General features: G+C 42.9%; 1 protein-coding gene across 2 annotated transcripts in view; it reads left to right on the forward strand.

The window, feature by feature from the left end:
* SPOCK1 (SPARC/osteonectin, cwcv and kazal like domains proteoglycan 1) overlaps positions 1-26,195 on the forward strand; it is a 525,861-nt gene that overhangs the window by 199,347 nt on the left and 300,319 nt on the right. Inside the window, exons 2-3 of one of the 2 annotated variants that reach the window (XM_008063521.1) lie at positions 16,985-16,993; positions 22,995-23,040. In XM_008063521.1, the coding sequence (XP_008061712.1) occupies positions 16,985-16,993; positions 22,995-23,040 (55 nt within the window). The remainder of the gene's footprint in view (positions 1-16,984; positions 16,994-22,994; positions 23,041-26,195) is intronic. The other variant, XM_008063522.2, reaches the window with a different exon arrangement.

The raw sequence follows: 26,195 nt of genomic DNA on the forward strand, positions 1-26,195 counted from the left end.
AAAAAAAAAAAAAAAAAACCAAAAAAAAAAACTACTACTTATAATGAACATTCATCAATCCTTTTGCTAAGCACATTACATGGATTAACACATTTAGATTTTGTAAATGCTATAAGCCAGCCCATTAATAATCTCATTTTATAGCTTGGATAAATGAGGTTCAATACCTTTCTGAGGCCACATAGTCAACAATCTTGTTGCGCCTAGATTCAAGCTGGGTTCTGTTGGGTTCCAAAATTCAGTACTCTCCTTCACTGCTCTGCTGGTGAGGGTGCATCCTTGCTCTGTGCAATGTGGACCAAGCTAATCAAACCACATTTCAGGCCTTCTGCTATGAATAGCTCAGAGCTGATGAAAAACCGGGTAGCTTCTCCTTCCCCAGTTCTTCATCACAGAAATAAATCAGTGCAGTTGACTATATTCTTAGTACCTTTTAAAATTGTTTTATTTTGTATCATTCCCAATCACACTGTATCTTGTTCCCCTGGTGCAGTCAGGAGAACCTGGAGGTTTTGCTGGACTTCAGCACTTAGCAACAACCTGGCCTAGAATTCCATATGTAAAAATCATCATGAGTCCAGATTTGCCTTCTAAATCCAGTCTTGGCAGCAAATGACTGCTGTGTCTCAGGAACCTAGGAAAGGTCAGTGATTTTGTGTTCTCTGGCTGCTTCCAGATCCTCTCATTGGTTGAAGACCTTTAGTTTATAGCATGCTCACAGCTATGGAGGATTCAAAGTAGAGTGCGAATTGGGCATGGTTGGGAGCGGAGACCCTCAGAGGGGAAGCACTGAGAAGGACTCAGGACACTGTGCTGATCTGTCTATGTTGTGGGCAGCTTACTGTCAAGACCTGGGACAGAGTCAGGATCTGACATGCCCAAGGGTTCCACATCCCTTGGGTTTTTGGAAGGGAGCGACAGGTGTGCTGCCATTACCTGTTCTTTCAAAGTCAGTAGCACTGTGCATTGAGTTAAACAAATTACCAGTTGATGTAGAAGCTGCATCTCCCTTGTGGAGTTGTGTGCATAGAAGAAGAAAATTGTACAGAAACCAAGGACTTGGCCTGGCTCCCTCTTGCTGGGTGAAGCACCATCAGTGCTCTTGGGACCATAACAGGGATGAAGTTAAGTCTCTCTGGAACTGTTATAGCTTATTTATTTGTCATGTGGAGGTGACTCTTGCTGCTTAACTTCTCTCTTTAACCAGAGGGTCTTGTCTTATTGTGCTTCCTCTTGATTATTGATTACCTCTTGCAGTGGGACTTCCCTTCACATTTAACTTGAAAATAGTATTTTTTCAATTTTATGACTTGTGACTTCCACCCGCCCATTGCTTCTCTCCTCATGTAGGTACTGCCTAAAGCATAAACAGCTGTTTTCTGGATAATTTTCCACATTGCATTTAGCAGGAATGAAGGACTGGGAATGATTGCCCTAGCCTGAACCAGCCGCCCATAGACACAACTACCACGGCGGCATAAAGATTGGCTGTTTAGGGAGTTCAGAGCTTAGTAATTGCAGGGAGCAATTTGCTTTCTCTTACTAGTGTCTGCCTAGGGACAATTATAGAAACTTTTAGGGGCATTTGACAAAAATCTTGTCCTTAAGATTGGAGATTAAAAAAGGAAAGTCAGTCTAGCTTCTTCCACTTGTTCAATAATTTCTACCAGTCTAACTAAATCTTTGACCACTGTGATCTCAGGGAAATGGTTCTGAGTGTATTTTTTCCTGGGGAGTAGGATGTGGGAGCAAGGCAGCCTCAAGGGTGCTTAGGTACTCTTTTCCAGCACTGTCCTGAGGGAGGACTGCCCCTGTGTAGAGGAGCTTCTGATGGCATTTGGCTCAGTTTGCCTCCTGCACGTTGGGACCAGAAAGTCTAAACCCAGGAGGAGGGGCACAAGGCATAGGACATATGGTCAGTCTTGGGACTGGGCTCTAGCTGTCTTCTGCCAGGCAACTTTGGGGCAGAAACAGTTTGTACCATGGCAGCAGGTGTAGACTAGTAGGTCACTGTAATGCCTGGATGATAGCCTTGGAGGCAGTAGTCAGAAGAACTGTGGCTGAGGAGCCTGCACGACCACCTGAAGAGCAGTGACCCTGGGTGTCACCTATTTTTCTTCCAGGTTAACCTTGGGTATTTTTGTTAAGAGTGGCACCCACACAATATAAACTTCAAGATATTAGAGACATTCTCCAGCACCTCCTGGCTTCTGTTAATAAGCTCTTATGCAGCGATCACTAAAAGAGCCCATAAATGTCTGTTGAATTGAATGGAATTTGTGTAACTCTTCTTTTAAGATCCCATTTTCCACCGTTATCACCTTTTAGAATAATGAAGTCCATTAATTCATACTATGTGTGAAACAGTGGTCTGTCTTTCTGCTTACTGCAAAACTCCATCTTAAGGTTGGGGGTGAGGGGACTTGTTTCTTCTCAGTGGCTGAGACGTGGTGCCTGGGTCCTGTCCCTGGCTTCTGCCACCACTCTCCTGCTTTGTGATTCTACACACTTGGACTCTATTCTGTCTCCCTTTACTGTTCTAGGCTGCAGGCTCTCTGGCTTTGGGTGAGGCTGCTCCTCCATTACCCTGTCCCCTGGGAGGTACACTAGCAGGGCTGCTGCAGCCATCATGGGGCCTTAGTAAGAAATAGAAGGAGGGCCCCCCGTGGGTGGGTGCAGCTCTGCTCCAGGGTACTTGGTTATTGTGTGCAGTGTGGATGGGATTTCAGCCCTCCTGCATTCCTGACCTGACATTCTTGTGCAGTGAGCAATTTGTCCAACTATTCATGGCAGCCCTGTGGACTCTTATGGCCAGGGTATTACATAGATGTTTATCAAACATTTGTTTCTTTACATCCCTCCTTACTCATAGTATAACTCACTCTTTGCTGAGAAGAGTTGTCAAATTTAGAATGTTTTTGAGGCCATGTTGTATAGTAGGAAGTGTCTGACATTTAAAAATGAATGGACCTAGGTTTGGATTCTGTCTGACTTTGTTCTTTAACACTTATGCCAAGTGTGTGAGCTCAGGCAGGTTTCCTAACATCTCAGAACCTCGTTCCATTTATCTTTAAAATGGAATAAACAGCATCTCTCATTTATGAAGATCATTAACAAATGTAGTGTTATCCAGGTGCAGTGATGAAGATCATTAACAAATGTAGTGTTATCTAGATGCAGTGGCTCATGCCTGTCATCCCAGCACTTTGGGAGACTGAGGTGAGGGGATCTCTTGAGCCCAGGAGTTCGAGACCAGTCTGGGCAACATAATGAGACCTCATCTCTACAAATAATAATAATAATAATAATAATAATAGTTAACAGGTGGTGTGTGCCAGTAGTCCTAGCTACTTGGCAGGTTGAGGAGGGAGGATCACTTGGGCCCAAGAATTTGGGGCTGCAGTGAGCCATGATCATGCCACTGCACTCCAAACTAGGCAAAAGAGTAAGACTCTGATGAAAAAAAAAATTAAGGTAGTCTATTTAGAAGAGGGTGGACAAACTGAATCTGTAGGCCAACTCCAGCTGAGGCCACTGGTTCAAAATGATGTTTATATTTTATTTTTTATTTTTATTTATTTATTTATTTTTGAGTTGGAGTCTCACTCTGTCACCCAGACTGGAGTGCAGTGACCGTCCTGGCCACCACAGCCTCGACCTGCTGGTCTCCAGTGATCCTTCCGCCTCAGCCTTCCAAGGAGCTGGAACTACAGGTGCGTGCTACCACACCCGGCTAATTTTTTTGGATTTATTGTAGAGATGAGGTCTTGCCAAGTTGCCGAGGCAGGTCTCGAACCTGTGGTCTAAGGCAATTCACTCACCTCAGCTTCCCAAAGCACGGGATTACAGGCTGAGTCACCGAGCCCGGCGATGTTTATATTTTAAAGGGAGGTTTAAAAAGGAGAAGAATGTATGTCATGAATGTCCCCCCCGACTCCTCTGGCACAGAATAGTGACTCTACGTGTGATATTTTCCCCTCATCCAAATTTTTCCCTTGGGCTCTTCCCTGCCGTTCTTTGGTGTAAAAGGTTTTCATCACCAACCTCAGCCATAGAAGTCCACGTGAGCCTAAAATGAAGATCGATTCCAAATGGAAATCCATGGCAGTCCTGTGTTTTATATCTTCTTCTCACCTTTAAGTATAACTCTTACTGAGAACCACCTGGGCTTATAGTTACCACAGGTGTGAGGAGCTCCTGATAATTTCTAATAAAGACTCATGTTTAAGCTGAGTATGAGTAGACCATTTTTTCTGACAGTCTTTAAACTGGTTATTTATTTTCTTGGAGAAATATAACCCAAAATGGCTTGGTAATGAACTGCTGCTATTGTTACGGGACTTGTTCACATTATGGCAGGGAAGATGTATGTTCCCAGGTAGATTTTCATTGTGAAAGATTCAGGAATAATGTGGTCCTCCAAAGAGCAGAGAGACAGTGTTAATAAGCACAAAAGGTCTGTGTTGCTGTGGTTGAGTGTATGTTCATAATTTATTTAATATTTTCTTCCATTTCTATCATCAGACATAATTGTTGTATGGAGGAAGAATGTAGGGACCAGCAGGAAGGCAAGCAATGACCAAAGTCAAATTTACATCTAATCTTAGTGAATTGGGCCCCAGTGTGTGTGTCAGTGGCTGCTTGGCTTTTGGGCGGGATCTGAGCTTGTGCTGCTACTAGGGGCACAGGCTCATCATTCTGGGCTGACTCACAGATCAGCTGGTGCATGGTAGCATGGTAGGCTGGTACATGGTAGCATGTTGGTCTCCACATTGTGCAAGTCAGTCCTTCCTGGAACCTGTGTGGATGCTGTTCACTGCATCAGTGAGACTCCTGTTTCATCCTCTGTCTAACCCCATCTCCACTCCAGAGCCACACAGAGGTCCAGCGTCATAGGGAAGCTGGAATGGGGTCAGCTATCCCCTCACCCTGTAGCTTCCAGGACCATTCTCTCAGTCACAGAACTCACCATCTCATTTTGTTTTATTTTATTTCATTTTATTTTGAGTTGTGGGGTATATATGAGGATTTACTATGCAAGTAAGTTGCATACAGGTGAGGTTTGGACTTCTCACTGGCCCTCTCTTCCCTTGATAGTGGGCCTGATCCCCAGTGTGTTGCCATGTGCTCCTCTGTCCTCCCTCCTTCCCCCCCCTTCCCTTCCTCTCTCCCTCCCTCTCCACCTCCCTCCTTCCCCTAGCAGTGTCCAGTGTCTGCCATTCCCACCCTTGTGCTCATGTGAGCAGTGATCAGGACCCGCTTATGAGTAAGAATATGTGGTATTCAGTTCTCTGTTCTGTGATAGTTAACTTAGTATGATGGTCTCCAACTGCATCCATGTGGCTGTGAAAGCCACGATTTTCTTCTTCTTTATGGCTGTGTGATATTCTATTGTGTGAATGTACCACATTTTCTTTATCCAATCCACTTTCAGTGGGCATCTGGGTTTGTTCCATATTTTTGCTGTGTGAGTAGTCCTGCAGTGTGTGTAGGTGTAGGTGCCTTTTTAGTAGAGAACTTGCCACCTCTTTGAACCCAACCTCCTTTCCTCACAGAGAAGTCACTTGCACAAAGGTTTTAGTGAGTCCAGTGGACTTCATTAAAGATTTTGAATGGGAGACTGAGGGTGGGTCTTACCTCATACTCTGCATAGCACACAATCTTAAGATTTGTGATTAAATACATTTTATCTCTTCACAAAGTCACCCCGCCACCCAAGGCCCTTCTCCTTGGCTGACTTTCTCCTGACCTTGCCCTGATGCAGATGCAAGCCCAGCTTGTTCCTTTTTCTCCTTTCCCTTCCCTCCAGGATGTCTCCTAGGATTTCAGTTCTTCTCCTCTTTCTTTCTAAACTCTGGATTCACTCATATTTCAACCCAGGAGGCTCGGTTTCCCTGGGCATTATCAAGGATAGTTCTTTCCCTTCAAAATAATTCAGTTGCTAGTTGCCAGGAGGAGTCCTAATTTCTCCACGTATCAGCCTTAGTCCAACCAGTATCTACTCTGAATCTCTGCTGGTTACTCAGGTCTGAGCTGGGTCCAGCAGAGTCCCTCTTCAGGAGCCAGTGGTCTAGAACTTGGCAGAGCCCATAGTCAACTAGGCTGTTGTGTGCATGGAAGGAACCCAGGGCTCTGCAGGTGGATAGAGCTAGATTTGAATCCTGGGTCTGCTGCTTCCTGCCTGTGTCACCCAGAACAAGTTACTTAACCTCTCTGAACCACAGTTTCCTCAACCATAAAATGTCAAGGCCTCCTCCATCCTTGTAAAAATCATTGCGACATTTATGTGGGATGATCTATGTGAAGTGCAGAGCACTTGGCAGGTAGCGAATGGTCAATAAACACTCATTTGCTTCTCATTATAGGTTGAAAACAGGCTTAAGTTTCTGTTTCTTAGTCTTCCCTTAGAAACTGGCAGAGTACCAATACCTGGGTCCTGCCCCCTGGGTCAATTTCAGGTCTATTGTAGACAATATTTTAACATTGACCATGCTCATTTTCTTGGTCACTATCTCTTCCTTTAAGGCTATTTGCAGAATCTTTTTATTCCCTTTCCCCTCTCCACTAGTTCTTAATTGTTGTCACCTTCCATCCTTTTCTGGTCAGAGGATGATAGGCATGCCATAAATTCAGGGGGCAGACACCCTGGCAGAATTGTGTCACTTCAGGCTTGGATCCCTTATAAAATGTGAGTAGCCTGGCAGCTGTTACAATCCTCTTTACCTGGGTCTTCAGGAAGGGTCCAGGAGTAAGTTTTGATGAGCAAGGGTAGAGAAGAAGATCACAAGACAAGGGCACAGAAGCCTCACTGAGAGGTAGAGGCAAGAAGGGGAATGTTTTTGAGGACAAACCCTTCCCCAATGACACCTATTTGCAGGAAGCCCTGTTCCCAGTAAAGATGACAGGTGCCTGCATTGACCTGGATTTAACATTAGGAATAGAGCCTCACCTTTTTCCTTGGGGGTATTCCAGCTTGTGCCCTGCAAATACCCATATCTGCACTGAACGCTTACAGATGGATTCTGAAGTGGCTTTTCTAGAAGTTGTGTATTTGTTCAGAGCTTATATGGTCTAAGCACCTAACATATCCCCAGTCAGTTCTTGGCTCCTTTCTGGGCAGCTCTGGTCAAATGGTTGATGAAGAGCATTAAGAAATGTAGTGTTGTCTGGGTACAGTGGCTCACACCTGTAATCCTAGCACGTTGGGAGCCTGAGATGAGAGGATCTCTTGAGCACAGGGGTTCAAGACCAGCCTGGACAACATAATGAGACCTCATCTCTATAAAAAAAAGTAATAATAATTAGCAGGATGGTGGCGTGTGCCAGTAGTCCCTGGGATTTCAGAGACCCTCCTCAGAGAGGAGGTAGAGCCTAGTGCAGCATGGCCTGGCTGTCTCCTTTGGTGCTTGGTCTGGCACTGACCACTGCTAAGTCAAAAGTAGGTGAAAGCCTGGTATCTGAGGAGGCCCCACCCCTGTCTGGCAGGGGTTGGGGGAATGAAGCGAGATTTCCTCTGGCCCAGATGATGTTGGGAGCCCCTGTGAGCTGAAGAGGGAACCTTTAATGGCTGACTTTGAACCTGGAAGCTCTTCCCCAAACAAACATTGCTGTTTGCATTATCACCTTATTATGAAGGCATCACCTCCTTCCTGCTGGGTCTGTTCCCACTGATAGCAGGAGTGCAGGACCCATCAGAGGCTGATGTAGACGTTCCCAGCTAGGACGCCTGCAGACAGCTGGATGGACTGTGGCGCTGCCGACAGATAATGAGAAATCCATCACACGCGCGCTGGCTCACAGCTCCGGATCACATGCATTAAGCTGTGAGTAATGTGATTACTTAAGTGGCATTTTATTTACACTTTCGCATGGAGCAGTGGCTGCTGCCTTTCCAAAGGAGCCATCACCCAGATTTGGTTTTTTTGAAAATCCCCTCAGAGTGAGGATGGCAGCATCACAAATACATGAATCCAGAGGAAACTAGTGGTGTAATTTTAAAACTCTGTTATCAGCCTAGAGCAGAGAATAGATGGGGTCAATTAAAAAGTATAGTTACTACTTCTTGGTGCATCCTGTGTGCTGGGTATTTTGGTATATATGTCTCAAATAATCCTCCCAGTAACCCCCAGAGAGTGACACCGTCACCCTCGTTTTTAGATGAGGAGACTGACACTCAGGAAGGTTAAATCACTTGTCCAGAGTCACTTAGGCAATGGCAGTAGAGATGTCAAGAGAGGTTTACCAGTTAAAAAACTGCCATAGGCACGTATGTATTTCATGTGTTAGACTGGGAAGAAGAACCACTGATTGCAACTCCAAGCTGGGCTAAGAGCTGAGTCTTGTGAAGAGAGGTGTGAGACGTGAACATCTGAGTCTGTGATGGGCAGTGCCACAATAACCCGTGCAATATTGCTCCCAAATAATTCCAGTAGGCAGCCCTGACAAGGTGCCTCCAATTCCAGCTGTGACTTGTGTGTCCCACTGGTGAATTAGATGAGTTATCTGAGCTCCAGAAGCCTTATTAAAGTGAGCCACAATTTGGGTTTTTTGTAGGAGCTGTCATCACCTTGTGGGTGAATGTGACTTCCACTGTGAGCTATGGGCCTTTCTCCTGCTTGTTTCTGGCATGGGCCATGAGCTGTGTGCTGTGGGTGAGCTGAGGGTCACCCCTGCTTATTTCAGATCTTTCATTTCTTAATAGGGTAGCAGAGATGCCAGGATAAAAGGAATAAATGAATGAGTGACACTATTTGCCATCCAGAAACAGGCTAATTATAAGGGTTAGTGGTTACATTCAGCTGCCTGGAAACATTCCTGGGCTTTGTCCTTAGTCAGGGCCCAAGCTCTTCATTCTTACTTCCATGTCTGGGATGGAGACACGTATTTATGAGCCTAATTTATTGGTGTACATGGATTTTATTTTGCAGATTTTAATGCTGTGTGAATGGATGTAAAAATGGTTTTACCTCTCAGGGCTATATTTCCCTATTATAATGTTAGGGTGATGCTGTCTTCATTATACCATTATTCCAATAGGACTTCAAATAAATGAATGAGCAAATGATTGAATGAATGAGTAAATGAATGAATAGAAGGACAATGTACAAATTCATGAAGTAATCCATGTTTATTTTTTTTAGTTGAAAAGTAATTAAAAAGTAGAAGTAGGAAGAAAGCCCTTATAGTCTCTTAACCATTGATAACCATTTTTCCTATTTTGACTTTTCTCTAGTCTTTTTCTGTATTCCTTCTTTTCTTCTTACAGTGGGTCATGGGCAACTATATCAGGTAGTTGAGGATTCTAGCAGGTTGGTGGATGTGGGTGTCTTTCTTCCTTTGCAGGCCTCTGAGTCTTGGAAGGAGGGGCTGTGGGCATGAGAGGGCATGTTGAGGAGGTAGATGAAGTAGTCAGTGTTCATCTTTGATGTTCTTTCTTGCCTCTTGGTTTTCTGTGTGTGTGTGTGTGCGCTTCCTTTTTTTTCTCATGTCTTTCTGTGTGTGCTTCCTCCAGAAGTCTTCAACTTGCAGGAGAAGGTAATTTTGCTAAAGGATTTGGTCATGGTAATTTGTTCAAGAGATTCCATTTTAGTAGTTCTGGGCATCATGAGAAAATCCAGCTGGAATCTTTTTTTAATGTTTATAAGTTATTTAGCAGGAAGGGGGTTTTCAAGATCTAGTCCATAATTACTGTTTGTGTTCATGTTAGGTCCTTAAAATTTAGAAGCAAAATTAAAAGTCAAAGTAAAAACAGCCTATTACTTTGGTCTGGATCCTTCCAGTTCATTCTAGTCCTTTCTAGTCTGAAAATTGCTTCTACTTTATTTACACAGAGCTTTAGGCATATTTGAATTATTATTTGACATATTTAGAATTATAGAATTTTAGGACTGGAAGGGACTTGCATTGTTATTAACATTCCTATTATTCCCCAAATAATAAATGAAAAGAAATCACAAAAATAAAAGTATTACATGGCTTCTGCCAGCTGAGCGCTCCTCTGCAGGAAATAAATACATCCTTATTGATGTTTATTTGTTGCCATATAAATGATCTCACCTGATAATATTGCCTTGGAGGGCTTTGATTTAAAAGATGGGACCCAGGGAACCCTGGTTGTTCATCTGTCCCTACCCCTGTCTCCTGCAAACAAGAGTAGAACCTTTCAAAGGCTGAGAGCCAGAGACCATGAATTGTGATCACTTGCTGTCCTGGTTCCCAGAGCATGGGCACATGGCATGGCTCTATGAGCTCACCTCCAGAGGGAAAGAGGTTTAATTATTTAATAAAGGAAAGATGTAGCAAACTGGCAATATGTACCTGCAAGAGGTAGGGAAGGACTGGCTGACAGACTAGCTGATGCCAGTTGTTTGATGACTCACACATGTCCTTAACACGTAGCAGGGGAATTCTTGCTGATGGGTTGCAAGGGCCAGGATGCAGGCTTGCTTCTTGGCCCTGGGGTGGTATGCCATAGTCAGTGTGGTTCCTTTAGACACAGCGTCATGCCTCAGCCTTCTAGCCAAAATGGATGAACTGTAATTATCCTATACATTATCCTCAACAACCAGCTGTGGTAACTGGTAACTACAGTTTCCTAGTCCCGGAGCGAAGGGCAGACTGAGAGGTGCAGGAGACATGGAGCAGAGCTGCCAAGGTCTCCCGTCGTCTCTTCTCTGTCCTTGCACCTGGACTCAGGCTTCATCACCTTTTGACGGAGCTGAGAGCTGTTGCAGCCAAGACAGCATGCCCTCACACCTGCCAGTTCCCCTGTCTCCTATGTCCTCTCCTACCTGCTGCATGTTCCTCCCTGAAAAACTCTGTATCCTTCAAGATCCAACTTCATGTCACTTCCTCAGTGAGCCTTCCCTGGGTCCCTGAAATAACTGGTGACTTCCTCCTCTGTGTTCTCATAGCTAATAATTTTTTGTTTTAATGACCACATTTACCAGATAATGCTATGATCCATCTGCTTACATTTCTGGTTCCCTCTCCTCTAGCTAGACTGAGGGGTCCATGAGGGTAAGGACTGGTTGTTATTTGTGTCTATTTTCTGAATTAGCACAAGGGCAGACATACAGCTAAAATTTTATGAGTAATTATTGTATACATAGAGAATGAACTTCTTCACTGGTGTCCTTGGCTTCAGCTGGCCCCCTTTAGTCTGTCATACACACAACTGAGCTTTAGAAAATATTGGTTTGATGGGGTCACCCTCCAGGGGCTCCCCAAAGTCTACAGATTGTCTGGCTGTGTCATTGGTCATTGAGGTCCTCGAGCAACTGACTCCCACTTCCTTTTCAGCCTTAACCTCACTCTACCTCTGTGGTTCCTCAGACCCTAGATAGGCAGGATTAGATCATAACAATTCACCTGAGAGAAACAGGACAACTAGATATTCACAGAGTAGACTAGTGCATGGATCCCCCTGGAAGTGGAGGCTGGACCACTATCGGGGGACTCATGCACATGGCTCTTGGTGTGAGGACATTTCTCTTGTAAGTTCTTTGGGCCGCCTGTTTTGTCCACGAGATGTCAGTACATCATCTATCTGTCCAAGGGGCCAGTTGAGTAAGTTCTCAAGAGTGGAGCCTGGCCTGAAGGGCCCTGTGCTCATCTCTCTGTCTCCTGAGTCTATTAGGAATGTTTTTGGGGGTCCTGGGGAGGAGAGACTGTGTTACAACAAGACAGAGCTGGATCGATGCTTGTAGAGTGAGAGGAGGGGTAGCTTGAGTCTCCTTGACCCAGTTCTCATTGGGCCCAACAGCCTTTGAGAAAGTGAACTCTGTGGAGAGTCTCCAGTCAATCTCAGGGAACTGTTTGACTCATGTGGTGAGCCATGGTGCTAGCAGCAGCAAGTTAGTTGTAGCTCAGAGAGGGTGTCCACTCTTCTCCATGGAAGCCTTGTTAATGATTGTAGAGAAAAACCATGGCTCTGAATTGTGGGTTCATTTTTTGGCAAGCTTACCCCTACCTGATTACCTTTTACTATGGGGAAAATATCACTTCTGAAATTACAGATTTCAAATGAGAACTCTCAGATTCCTACTGTGGCGGCACAGGTGTAGAGTGGACAAAAGACCTTGACTGGATTTATTTCTGGGACTTTGGTGAGGAGCAATTGCTGTGTAAGGTGATCCAAGGGCTGGGGCTTCAGTACACAGAGCTGCAAGGTGGCTGCTAGGACAGTTTTAGGGACACAGGAAAGGGAGTCTTTGTTGCTTCCCTTTCCAGATTTTCCTTGGAAAAGAAGAGGCCACATGGCAGGGTTGGGAGGAGCTTGCTGTGCTGCTAATGAAAAGTTCATGGATAGTCTGTGGCTGTAGTTTTTCGGAGAGCTGGCTGGTGCAAAGGTCTCCCCATCCTCTGGGTGGCGCTTTGATGTCAGAACATTGGATGCTCCACTGTGCACCAGGCCTGGGAGTAGACAGGCGTGCCCGCTCAGCCCAGGGCCCCAAAAGGCAGGAGACTCTGTGTGTCTCATGCTGGCCTGCTCTTGAGGCTGCTGTTTTTGTGCCTGAATGCTATGATTCTGACCAGGGAACCATTAGTGAGGCTGGGCCTGGGGTGGGATAGATCATAAGTAAGGGGGTCCTGCTTGATTTCCTGGGACCAGGCGCATGACAGACTTACTGTCCAATCTCACAGGGACCTTGTGAGGCAGGTATTTTATCCCCCATTTTATAGAGGGGAAAGCTGAGGTTTCTGACATGCCGAGGATCCTGGTAGTGGTAGTGAGACCCTTTTGGGAGGCCTGTGGTCTGTGTTTTCATCTCCCATTTCCTGTGTCTCCTATCAGCATCATGGTTCATCTTCACAGGGCAGCCAGCCTCACACACCTGATTGCTTCTCCCTTCACATGGTGCCATTAAGGCAGTGGTGTGTAGAGGTTAGAGCCTGGTCTTTGAAGTCAGGCAAAACCTGAGTTCAAGTCCTGGTTCTGCCTCTCACTAGCTGTGTGAACTTGTGTAGTAGTTTAGTCTTTCTAAGCTTCAGTTTCCCCAGCTGTAGCATAGGGATACTGACTATGCTCATCTTAGACAGTTATTATAAGGGTTAAATGACATAAAACACAGTGAAGACTTGGAATAGTGCCTAACAGTTTAACCACTCAAAAAGTGGTAGCTGCTATTATTACTATGGTGATTTCTATTCATATTATTATTACTTTGATTTTTTTTGCTTTGATTTCAACTTTTTGATTTGCGCTTCAACCTGATGCAAGTCCTAAATCTTGCATCAGATTATGGCTCAACTGTGGTGACCCAAGGCATGACGTCTGCTTATTCCCTGGGATTACTCGGGACACTAGAAGATGTGGGGGGGGAAGTGCTTCTCTCGCATAGCCTGGTTGGTCCTTCTGAGACCTTCCAGTGCCATCCTCGCTGATCCCCACGTTCCTACTATTGCCTCATTTGGAGTCACCATAAGAGAGTTGCCTGTTTCCCTGTTCTCACAACCTCCAGGTCACAGGACCTGCAGTTTAGAGTCAAAGAGGAAGATGTTGAGTTACAGGTCAAGGCATTGGCATAAAAAACTGGCAGAGATGAATTGTTGTCTTTCTTTATTCAGTAAAGGAACAAAGTGCTGGGCCCTGAGTGGGCGTCTCTGTAGTGTGGGTGATCCAGTACTCTGTTGGGGGTGGTCCAGGGGGCTGTGGATCACACAGCAGAGGCGCCTCGGGTGCAGAGGGATTGGGGACAGGGAAGGCTTCCCATAAGAAGTAGCATCTAAACTGGGATTTGATAGAGCAATAAGTGTGTACTAAAGGAGGACAAGGAAGAGCATTTCAAATAGAGAAGGAACAGCTTCAGGAGTCAAAAAGAGCATGCAGGACCAAAAAGTAATTCAGTGACAGTTGGAATGGAACACATAAACTGGAGTATGGCTGCCAGGAGACTATAAAGGTCAGCAGGGGCAGGGCTCTGAGGTCCTGTAAGCTGGGCTGGCGGGAGTGGCCCTAACCTGGGAGCCATTTTAAGTAGGGAGTGATGGGAACAGAACATTATTTTAGAAGGTCATTGTCAAGGTAGTGTCAAGAACAGCCTCGACAGGGCAAAAGGGAGGCAGGGAGGCTGTTTAGAGCATGTGGCTGTGATGCCGGGAGAAACCATGGAAGCCTGAACTGGGGTAGAGACTACATGGATGCAGAGAAGTGGAGAGATGTGAGAGAGACCCAGAAGTGCAAGCAGAGAGGACCTGTTGTCTGAATGGTGGAAGGAAGGAAGAGGGAGAAGTCCAGCCTGAGGCTTGGATCCTTGCCTGGACAGTCAGGTGAACAGAGGTGCTGTGTACTGAACCGGGATGCCGTGAGGCATAGACCCTGAGAATGGCAGATGGAGACAACTCTGGAAAGCTCCAGAAGCTGGGGGTGAAAGCCTCTGTTGTTCTGTACCTGGTTTGCTACCCATATCCAGCCTGACCCTCCATTGGTCTCCTGAGTCACTGTGATTGAGTTAGCATGTGACTTCCTTTAGGCCAATGAGGGCTTCACATTAGAGTCACCTAGAGCGCTTTTAAAAAAAATCCCAATGTAGAGGCCACACCCCAGCCACTGAGCCAGCACCTCCTGGGCTGGGCCAGAGGCATCAGTATCTGAAAAACTCCACAGCACCATCAGTGGTCAGCCAAGCGGAAGAACCACTGCTTTTGTCAATCCCTGCAGTTGGCACCTCTCAGACAGGAGTGGGAAGGGAAGGGCGAGATGATGGTTAAAAGCTAGTGTTTTATTCTCCAAAAGGTGACATCTGTATGTTCACGGAGGCCTGCCAGCTATGGGGTGGGGGAAGGGCAGGCATGCTCAGAAAGATAGTGGGACCTAATTAATTTGGAATTTTGATACTCAGACAAGGCTGGGCCTCAGGCCAGTATAATTTGTATTTTCTCTGAAATGAAGGTTTACACGCTACAAGCTGTAAGACGGCACTGGCTTTGTTTGGTGTGCCAAGGAGACGTGCCCTTTCAGGGTCCCTCCATCTGTTTTCTACATGTAAATTGATGATTACACAGAAATGTTGCCTGTTCAGAGCAGGTTCAGTCCCCTTATCAAGATATAGTTAATCATAGTTGAAATTTTAATTAATTTGTTTACATTTATATGCTGTGTAATAAATACCCTAGAGTGATTTAAAACACCACACTCAATGCACAAAACAACTCGATGGTGTATTATCTTTTTGTTGTTGTTGTTGTTTTTTTTTTTTTGAGTTGGAGTCTCACTCTGCCGCCCAGACTGGAGTGCAGTGGCCGCTCCCGGCCACCGCAGCCTCGACCTGCTGGGCTCCAGCAATCCTTCCGCCTCAGCCTTCTGAGTAACCGGAATTACAGGCATGCGCTACCACGCCCGGCTGATTTTTTGATTTATTGTAGAGATGAGGTCTCGCTGCCCAGGCGGGTCTCGAACCCGCGTGCTCAGGCAATCCGCTCACCTCAGTCTCCCAAAGGCGCGGGATTACAGGCTGAGCCACCGAGCCCGGCTTTATCTTTTTTAATAGATAGGGTCTATTTAGTAGATGAGAGTCACTGAGTCTTAGATAGTGAGAGTCTGCCCTTTAAGCAAAAACATGCCTGCAACTTATTTTCAAATTTCATTGATTTTGTTTATAAACCATCCTTCCTACATGAGACTAATAAAATTACATGCATTTAAAAAATTTCATAATTATTTTTCCAGTTGCAATTGGTCTCCCTTCACTTGGGCCTAATTGGTAAAATTCAAATGTGCAAGAATCACATTACTGAAAATTTAAACATATCCATAAAGCCGAATGTTTCATTCAGTGTTCCCGGGACATCCCACTAACGTAAACATCTGGAGATGAGTGTGAAAGTGTGTATCTTTTATTTATTCACCCTATGTGCATACCAGATAAAATACCAGGCACTTTGTATCACTATTGGGAATCACTATGATCCTTCAAGGTCTTGTTGTATGGATAACCACTCAGAAAAGCTGAATGGATTATGTGCCACACAGCTGGTGAGTGCTAGAGCCAGAATTTGAACCCACATCTGCTTCAAAGCCTGTCCTGTTTATATAGTACTTTCTCTGCCTTTGACTCCATGGTACTGACCTTTTCTTTCCTTTCTAGATATTGAGAAGACTGCTTTTAGTTAGCTCAGGTAATATGATAATTTTGCTAGTAATCTCAAGAGCCGGTGGTTTTGAATCTGGAGAGATACCCTTTGTCTTGGCCAGAGTACAAATGGAGCATCATGTACCCATTGATATCCTCAGAAGCAAAACCCACATGTGGAGTGTAGTTTTGGGAAGGAACCTTAGACTCAGTTTTTTTCCTTGGGAAAAGAACAAGTTCTAGTAGGTTACTTTCCTCCACCCCAGGTTGGATGGACTGACAGAGACAAACAGGAAGACCCCAAGAAGAGGGAACCCTTTGTGGTGTTTATAATCCTTTAATCAGCTGTAGGGGTCGTAGCTATCCATTTAAAATATTTCCTGTGAACATAAGTACATATCTTCCTCAGGTTTGAGACCCCCCTCAAGCTATCTCAAAGATGCAAGGCAAGATGAATTTTTTTTTACAGAAATGTAGAAGGTCTATTACTCTTGGTCTCTGATGTTATCTTGGTTTTTTAAAAAAATTGAATCTCACCCTTTGGACCGATGTCGCAGGCAATTATTTATTTGAAATTCTCATAAATGGTAATCATGGCTGAGTGTCTGGATTTAATCATGATTTTGCTTGCTGTTCTGTGGTGTTGACTTAGATTACTAGAGCAAATGCAGACTTCTCCCCACTTCAGTTATTCTACCCCATAACCTCATGTCCTTTCTCATTAACTTAGTGAATTGATGAAATCTTTTTAAAGAAGTGATGGTAGGTGAGTTAAGAGAAAATATTCAGCTATGACCTTTCTTGTTATGATAATTTGAAAATTTGATGCAGTTATCAAAAATGTGTACATTCCTTCCTATTGTTTGATGTGATTCTTTATTTTTTCTCATTTATAATGCTTTCGTACTCAGGAAGTTGAGGTAGGTTTTTTTAAAAATTTTTCAACTGTATGTAGACATAGCATCAAAATAGTTGCCAAATAAAATGTAAATTTCATTCTAAATCTTAAATCTCAGTAGTAAATATTTGTTTTAGTTCAGTGAACCAGTACCACACACATTTATTTTTCATTGGTATATCCAGGGGATGCAATTTATCAAATGCATATAAACAGTCCATTTGCTGCTTTATCTTTTCTCATTAGTTACAGTACAAGTATGATTGTCAGTTATTATCTGAGTTTTACTGGGGGGTTATTTATTGAAAGAGTGGAGCAACTGACATTGTTATTTTCCGAATCATTTTGCCTAAGACCTGCAGAACTTTAAACCAAATGTCAGACCAATTTATCAAGGAATCGTTCTATTCAGGATGAAAGTGATTTAGAATGTGTGTATAAACATACACCCACCGGTACTTACACACACCAGTAACAGTTATGGGAATGTCACAGGGATACAGAGATGTTAATAGAGCTGGAACAGCTTGTATTTGATGTAATTTAGCAAGGATTTATTGTGTGCTGTTGAGTAATACCCTAGGGAATATGCAGGTGAGTAAGACCCATCCCTGCTTGAAGTATCCCAGGCCCAGGTGTGTATGGGGTGATATGTGCACATGGAAGTGTGTTAATACACACAGTTGCCAGTGCCTGGTTTGCAGGGTTCTCATGAGTGGAATTTGTAGATGGAAGGTCTGGGGGTGGGGAGCCTCAAGTCATTGCCCAAACTGGGTCGCTTCATTTAGAAGGATTCTCACTCAGGCTCCTCACCTGGGCTGAGGTGGGATGGGACTGGTTTAGAGGAGACAGACATCAAATTATCTGCCCAGAGATGTGAATGGAAACCACTCAGAGGTAAAGTAGTTGCATGTGAAGCTAGCTCCTTTCTCAATAAATGGAGTGTTCTGTACCTTGCAGTAACTTGATTAGCAGGGATTCTCACTGCACACGAATTAAAATTGTTGGCAAATATCACATTATATAGCTAATACAAATAAATAATGTTTTCTGGGAATCTCACTTTTCTGGTGACTTCTATTATCATTTCAGGGACACTTTTCCTACTCCAACCAGTCCTTCTTACTGTTCTGCCCAGTCAATTCATATGAAAATGAACTGAACTAGTTTGCACTGAGAGCAGTTTGGCCACAGTCCCTTTATTAACCTCTTTGTGAAAGCTTTCGGTTTGATAAAGTAGGATCTGTGCCTCTGTGTGGGATCTGCAGACTTGACTTCAGTCCACTGGACTTTGCAGGGGAGTGCTTCTCCCTTTTGTGTTTCTCTGCAGTGAGCCCACAGACAACCCCAAAGCGACGACTTGCCCTCCTCTCACCTGCTTCCTTCTGTCCATGTCTCTATTGCTCACCCCTGCTCAAGAAAAATGAGGCTCCCATTTATTTTCTAGGCTGGTAATTTGTATTATCTCAGGTAATCTTCAGATAAAACTACAGGGTTCAAACAGCTTAGCTAAAATATGTATGAGGGAGAAATGATCTGTTTCATGTGAACTAAATGTCTTTGATCTGTAGCATCTGAAGCTGTGGTAGATAATAAATTACATCATCATCTTCATAACTGGGAGTCAAAGCAGTTGGGTTTTCAGAGTGATTTCCATTTGATTCTGCCACCTCATCTTTTCCTCAGAGTCAGATTTGACGTCCCTTAGAGCTGAAAGAGGCACCTCTTGAAAGGTACATCCCTGGGGAAAGTTTTAACTAAATTGCACCAGCCATTTTGGGGCTATGGCACAGTGATAGAAAATTCAGGTCCAAAATGGGCTGGAACCATAGACTTTCCAATTGGTTATGATCATCCATGATAAAGAGACTTAATCACTTAAATTATACTAGGAATATTTTGCTATCTTTCATGTGAAGTAGACTTAAAGATTTCATTAGAAGATGTATTATAAAATGGAATGCTCTTGGGAAATATATGTATATTTGCATAAAACAATATATTTTATTAATATTACATATTAATAAATATATCTTTACTAATGTCTATTATATAAATGTTTTATATATATATATATATATAAATATATAAACAGATTTTGTTTTCCATGAATGCTTGTCAGAACAGAACATCTCTAAAGTAGTTGGAAACCCAGAGTTTAATTCCTTTGCACCAGGCATTGGAGACCAATAATTTCATAGGACTTAGTACTATGTTGGTAGGATATTTAATTAGTGAGAAAAATGGAAAAACATAGCCTTATCTGCATTGATCAGCTGTAGAGAATAAAAAAAATAACTGGAGCCATAGTCTTCCTCTGCCACCAGCACTAGTCCCCTTCTTCCTCATCCTAGACATGTAATGATTTGTCACTTTCTTACCATAATTTTTATGTTGACTTTTTATTATATTTCCTACTGACCTGGGATACTTCATGATTCTAGACATAAATCAATATGCTTAAGTTTGAATTTCTATTTAAATTTACAGGTTCTTCCAGATTTTAACAGGCTCTAAAAAAGGGTCAGATGATTTTCATTTATGAAATGTTACAGTGAAATGGAATCAGCCTTTCCTCATATTGACTGGTTAGAATTTAGAGCAAGACTGTTCTCCTCCCTGTCCAGTAGAGTCCTGATATAATTATGCTCTACAGTGTAGCCCATAACGTACAACTGGGTAGTAACACTACCATGCTTCATTCCTCAACCTGTAGAATGCATTAATGGGAGCTGTTGAACTTAACAAATGACTATTTTTGATATGCATCTTTTAATTTAGGTTTATATTTTAAAGATTAACTCTTGCGGAGATCCTTGCAAGTCTTTTGTAAAAGCTTCATCATTTGTTGATAAAATTACCACTCAAGAGACCAACTCAGACAGATGATGCTTTGCCTGACAAGTTTGATCTATCAAATATGTCTTTTACCATAGTGTGAATTTTAACAGGTCATAACTTGACTTCACTGGGCCAGAAGGAAGGGTCAGAGGTGAGGGTCTTAAAGTCCTGCGCTTTGTTATATCTGGATTGGACTCTGGAATCCACACAGTATTGGGATGGTGCAGGGGCAGGCAACTACTTCCTAGGGTGGGAATTGATAGAACTGTCGACAGCACAGCAAGTCAGGGGTCTGTTTGTTTTAGATCAACGTAGAATATGCTTGATATGTTTTTATTTAGATAGAAAACAGGATTTTGAAAAAAGCTTGGTGGTGGCCCCTGGGTCTTAGACTCTGGAGAAATGACTAGTACTGGTATAAGTAGAGTGTGGGTTCAGCACCACAGGACAGCTATCCTTATGTCCTTTGAGCATCCCAGTTTTCAAGTGGGACACAGGAATGAACAAATTTTCAGGAGGTGAAGCTCTAGAAGAGGCATTCTTTTATTTCTGACTTTTCCCACATGGATCTGGACTCTGCCTCACCAGACATTCCCCACATGCAGACTGACTTAATCATTGTAGCACTAGCCTGTGTGTCAAGTCCCCAGACCCAGCTAGCACAGTGTGGAAGAGTGACCCCATGTGCTCTGTCTTCTTACACTCTGACCTCAACTGCAGCAATGGCTGCTAAGAGACTCCCTCCCTCATGCTCATTGACTAGCTTCTGAGTGGGCTCTGGTGCCTAGAGAACTTCACACATGCTCATGATCTTGGCCTCTGCTTTGAGATTGTGTCTCTCAGGTGTAGCCAAAGCAGTGACACCCAAGGTTTTATCAGCTCTGACTCATTGGTTTTTGCTTTGGCAGTCCACTTTCGCAAGGCAGGGCTAAAGCAATCAGTTGCAGAGAATAATTTTCCTCCCCTGTTTGGCCTTGCTGGGCAAGGGGCTGTTTGAAGGACTCGTTTTGCATAATGAGTTTCCACTCAAGGTGTACTTTCACATTTTGGCAGCAATTAGTCAGTATTGTTACACTGGCAATGGATTTTAAATATTCTAATGCAGATATCTACTTTTGGAGTCCTTCTATTTAAAACTCTGATTTTCCCCAAGAAATATGTAAAAATGGCAATTACAGTTAACCTGAAAAAGTGACAAGGTCCAGAAGGATGCTTCAGATTCCATCCAACTTATAAAGTATGTTGAAATCATTAGGGAATATTCAGTTCTTGAGACTTGCTTAACCCTGTCTTTGACATCAAAGAGAATGTGACTTGTGAAATTAAAGCAAAGGAAGTTGTCTTTGGCTCTAGCCCTTCACTGTTGAACACACATCCTAAGCTTCCAAGGGCTTCCATGTATTAGAACAGCATGTTCAAGTAGAAAATATCTCACAAGATTCTGCATTACCATTAGATGAGAAGCCATCCTCTGTATGTGGAGAGGCCATTGATGAACCACAGTTGAAAGGATGAACGATTTGTTACTTTTTTCTCCACTGGTGAGAATGAGTTTGGGTTATCTCTTCTCCTGCCCTGGAGAAGAGCAGAATCTGTTGGTAACATGATTGTCTAAGGCTAGGAATACATTGGTCATCAAACTGAGAAATTGGGTGCTAAATATCCTATCTGCTATCCAACCCTTAATTAAAAATCATTTAACACTGGTTGCTGAGTTTCAGACAGCACAATTCCAAAAGATTAGTATTGTATTTAACATAACAAATGGAGGGAGATATTGCAGAGAGATTGCTTTAAACTTTCTCAGTGATATTTCAGGGTGTTGTAGATCTCAAAGACTTTCTAACTAGGTGGGTGAGAAGCCCAGTTATCACATAAATTAAAGCCAGAACAAGTGGGCCAATTCCTTGGGATTAAAAATAATTTAATGCCAAATCCTCAGGATCCAGAGGAATCTGTTTATTTATTCATGCTTTGGAAAATGGAATCACTGACCAAAAAACAATATGTTCTGATTTTACTCTAAATCCAGTTTCCTAAAATCTATTTAAGAGCTTAGGTGAACTCAACAAGGATCCAATAAAGCTAGGTAATTGAACAACTCAGAGGCCAATCAAATTCACAGGAGATTGTGTCAGAGATAAACTGCATCAGAAGACAGCATGGACAATAATTTAAACTAATTGTGCTCTTTGATGTAAATTAACTTTTCCAGAAGAGAAATTGAGGCCTCATTTTGTACAGCTTTCTGAAACTGTCTGCAGCATGCAGAGTACCTGCCAGAAACACATACTGCAAATAGATTGGATATTAGGTTAAAAGGGGCAAATGCCCTACAGAGCGTGTGATACCTCTTCAACTTGCAAACCACTCAGTGTTGCTGACAGAGTGGGTACCCAGGGAACAAGGGATTGAAGAGCTGAGGGGGAGAATAGAGAGTGGATGGTGTTTGTTTGGAAGGAAAGAATTATTAGGAGTAGGGAAGAAGTTAATATAGTTCTGAAGAAGTGAGTGATTGAGATCCTTGAAATTTCAAAGTAATGAAGTGCCTAGCCTCAGAGCCTAGATGGATGCAGCCTATATGCATGTGCAAGACAGACATAGTTATGAAGAGACCAGATTGGCCAGTTTTTGTTTTTTCATCGTTCTGTGCCTGGAACAAATAGTATGAAGCTAAATGTATGCTTGTGGTTAATTCTAACGTTTAAAAAATGACCCTCTGTTTGTAGGCTTTGTGAGTGTTGAAAAACTGGAACTATGCACCACAAGATACATGTCTCCATGTAAAAGAAATGTTGACAGTTGAATTATCAGCTGTTATAAACACAGAGGCTTAATCCTAAGAGCAGCAAGGCATTGCCTACAGTATAATTGATAGCAAACACCTTGCACTTAGAAAGTGTCTGGGTTTATATGTCAAACCAAGAAGAAGATTACCATTTCCGTATTGGCTTGAAACGTGTTTTACTGTTCTCAGTGTTTATTGCATACAGTGTGAAAGACAAGAATTTGAAAAGTAAATTGATATTTTTGATTGCATGTCATTGCCTGTTTTGGGGAGAATTCCTAAGCGGTTAGTGTTTTCCTGTGCGTTTTGGGAGGTGGGAAGGAAGGCAGGTTTTTATGCAGTCATGTGAGAAACTTCCTGAAATCTAACCTTTGTTTTCTGTTTCCTTATGTAGGATGATTATTTCAGAAACTGGAATCCCAACAAGCCCTTTGACCAAGGTAATGGATGCAATATTTCTTGCTGTATAGTTGGTGGGAAATGCTGTCTCATTTTCCCTTCCTTGCATGCTGAGTTAATGTCCCCATAAAGGCCAGCTAGCTGACTTTGTTTTATTGACTTTGGAGATTGAATTGACTGGGGTGATAGAAACTATCAAATTGGTTATTTGTCTGAGGTTATATCTAGGACAGATTTAAACAATTTCACTTAATGGAATTGACCAATATAATCATTGATTGGTTTATTTTTAAAATAATAAAATGGTTTAAAAAATAATAAAATGAATTGTTGCTGATTCCACTGCTTTTATTCATTCACGCGACAGACTGTGCCTGGTGATGCCCCCCCAATTCACATGAGTCATAAAAATGAAACTTTCTTTCTAGAAAAAAGGCCAATCCTGGGAGACTTTCAAGGGCACTGCTATTTCATTTGCTAAGTAACTTCTTAATGGTTTCTGAATAGAAGTTTTTTTCCAAGTCAGCTCACTGACCACTTGGGTTTAAGCCTGGTCCACTGAGGGCTTTTTCTGCTCACCCCAGCAAACATAGAAGTGGTCTCATGATAGCTGTTGTAAATTGCTAGCCTTGTCCTCTTTGAGTCATTTAAGACACAATGAGGACCTGTTGTGAATCATATCTCCCTTCTCATCATCCCATGGTCAGCTGCTGTTGGCACAGACCCTGCTGCCAAAAATGATAGTAGATTGTGTTTCAAGTATGTATAAATGTATATGCAATTAATGTTGAAACTTAGTGGAATAATGTTAGCTACCAGATCTCCAAAGGTTTATACTCTAAGGATCAACTTCAGTTCTATAGTGTGAGTGTTCAATGTGATCATGATGGTCAACTTGATGCAAAGAAATCAAGGGAGTATCGATGTGTAACGTGCTGGAAGGTGTCCCTTTCTGTCCTCTGCTTTTCATTTTAATGGGTCCCTCTCTCTGGAGTCTGGTTTTCTTATAAGCAAAACTGGTATTAAATTTTCCCCATATGCAACATTTTTGTTCATTCATGTACTCATTCTCAAACATTTATTGAACTATCATCGTGTGCACAAGCACCATTCCAGGTACTGGGGACATAGCAAAAAAGCTGCGATATCTGCCCTAGAAGAGCTCTGAGCAGGGAATAGAGAGATAAGCCAGTCAGCAATTGAAGTGGAATCTATTAATGGCTGTATTGCAGGTGTGTTCAGGGACAAATGGAAATTCATAGGTGGGGCACTGCCTGTGTGTATATATGTGTGTGTGTGTGTGTGTGTGTGTGTGTGTGTGTGTCGGGGGGAGGGGCGGAGTGTCCAGGAAAACTTTCCTCTGGAGGCTCTGTCTGGACAATACACATCTTAGCAGCCTCCCAGAGTCTCACTCCTTTACAAGTCTAACAATGACTGAATCATCACAGTGATTTACCGAAAGCACATGGAGGCATTTGTAATTAAGTTTAGAAATTTTCTATCAAAAGTGATCAAAAAATTTAAAAGTTATCTTTTAAAAGGATAACATTTCATTTAAGAAGAACACTCATAGCTACAGAACAACAAATTCTCTACCTACCCATACCTGATAAACCAGTCCTTCTGCAAACAAACCTACCAGACTTCTGCTGGCAAAGGTAACTCAAGTGATAGTTGCTGTGAACTGATTTTTTTAGCCATGAACTAGAAATAGGTTCTTGTGCTGTAAGGATCAAATGTTGCCTAAATAACCATCAGAATTACTTCTCCAAGGCTTGCAACCAAATACACTCTACCAAGGGAAGACATTTTTACTTTTACTAATGCACATTGGAGAAGGAAATACATCAAGGTAGGTATCACCTGCCACTTGGGAATAGAAATGATAGCTTCCCTTGGATTGGGGTCAACACAGAAACTTTGAGCACCAAAAAGAACATAGTGTTTAAACCTGCTTAGGTAAAATGTCCAAACAAGAATACTTCTTTCCTAGGAATGATGGTAACTGTATCCGGCAGAGGCCCACCCCGCTCCCTCTTTTCCTAGCTCTGCCAGCTTGAAAACTGGGTCTGCTAGCTAAATCTTCCCAGAACATCTTATGACTTTATGGGATATAATTGAGGGCCTTAGCTGAGTAGCCCCACTTTGTACCTCAGGTGTAGCTGCTGTTGGCTATTTATACACAGAGCCATGGGGAGAGCAGGCAGAGCTGAGAATATCCTTCACTTAAAATATCAGTCCCAGCAGATGTCATCAATTACACTGTGTGCGGCTCAATACAAATGGGAGGTTACTCTATCAGCACTGACACCACTGGGTGAAATATAAACCACAGGCATGGAAGATGTACAGCATTTCATCTTCTAGAAAATAAGAGAATTACTGAACTCCAGTGGAAGTTGTCAGCCAAATAGAGAAGTCATTTCCCCTTCTAAGCTGAAAAAAAAAATCAAGAATGGTTTACGGTAGTTTTGTGATTGGGGGGTAACTTTTAGTTTGTAGATATAGAACTTGTTGAAAAGCACTTTCAAAGTTTCAGATGACAGATATGGGCTGGGATGGGGGTGGAAGGGACTTTATGGTGAAGGTTGGTGTGGTATGGGCTTGGAATGTGGCGGGGGGACAGGAAGGGAAGGAATGCCCATCATGGAACATTCTGTTATAGTTTAGTCAGAAAGGTGGATTTGAAGTAAATTTAGAAGGACATTTCATGCCAGTCTGTCAAGTTTGAACTTTATTTTTTTGGCAGTGGGGATCTGTAGAAAGTCTTTGAGCAGGGGAGTGACATGGTAAGGACAATATTTCAGAGGATTTAGTTTGGTGACTCAACAGGAACTCATGACATATTTGCTAAATGATGTCACTCCTGTAGGACTCTTGGGTAACTTCCCCATGGCATCATTCATTGCCTTGGAGCCCTGGGCTCTGGCTGTCGTATGCAGTCATACTTCTTAGTTCAGCTCTCCCACTTGGCCTCCGTAGTGCCCATAGCATCAAATTGTCTTAGATGTGGGTGTGGGGAATAGTTAGGACACTCAAAGTATTCAGGAAATAGGTACTTAGCTGTAATTGCTCTCTCTGCTTAAAGATATTTACTGAACTTTGAACAACAGGACTTGGTGGAGCGAACACTTATCATCATGTAATTTACTCTAAGGCAGTTAGAAGAACAGCGTCTCACCTGACTCTCCAGTGA

This window comes from Carlito syrichta, unplaced genomic scaffold (assembly GCF_000164805.1).
Source record: "Carlito syrichta isolate Samal-C Ts95f unplaced genomic scaffold, Tarsius_syrichta-2.0.1 Scaffold306893, whole genome shotgun sequence".
NCBI classification, from domain to species: Eukaryota; Metazoa; Chordata; class Mammalia; order Primates; family Tarsiidae; genus Carlito; species Carlito syrichta.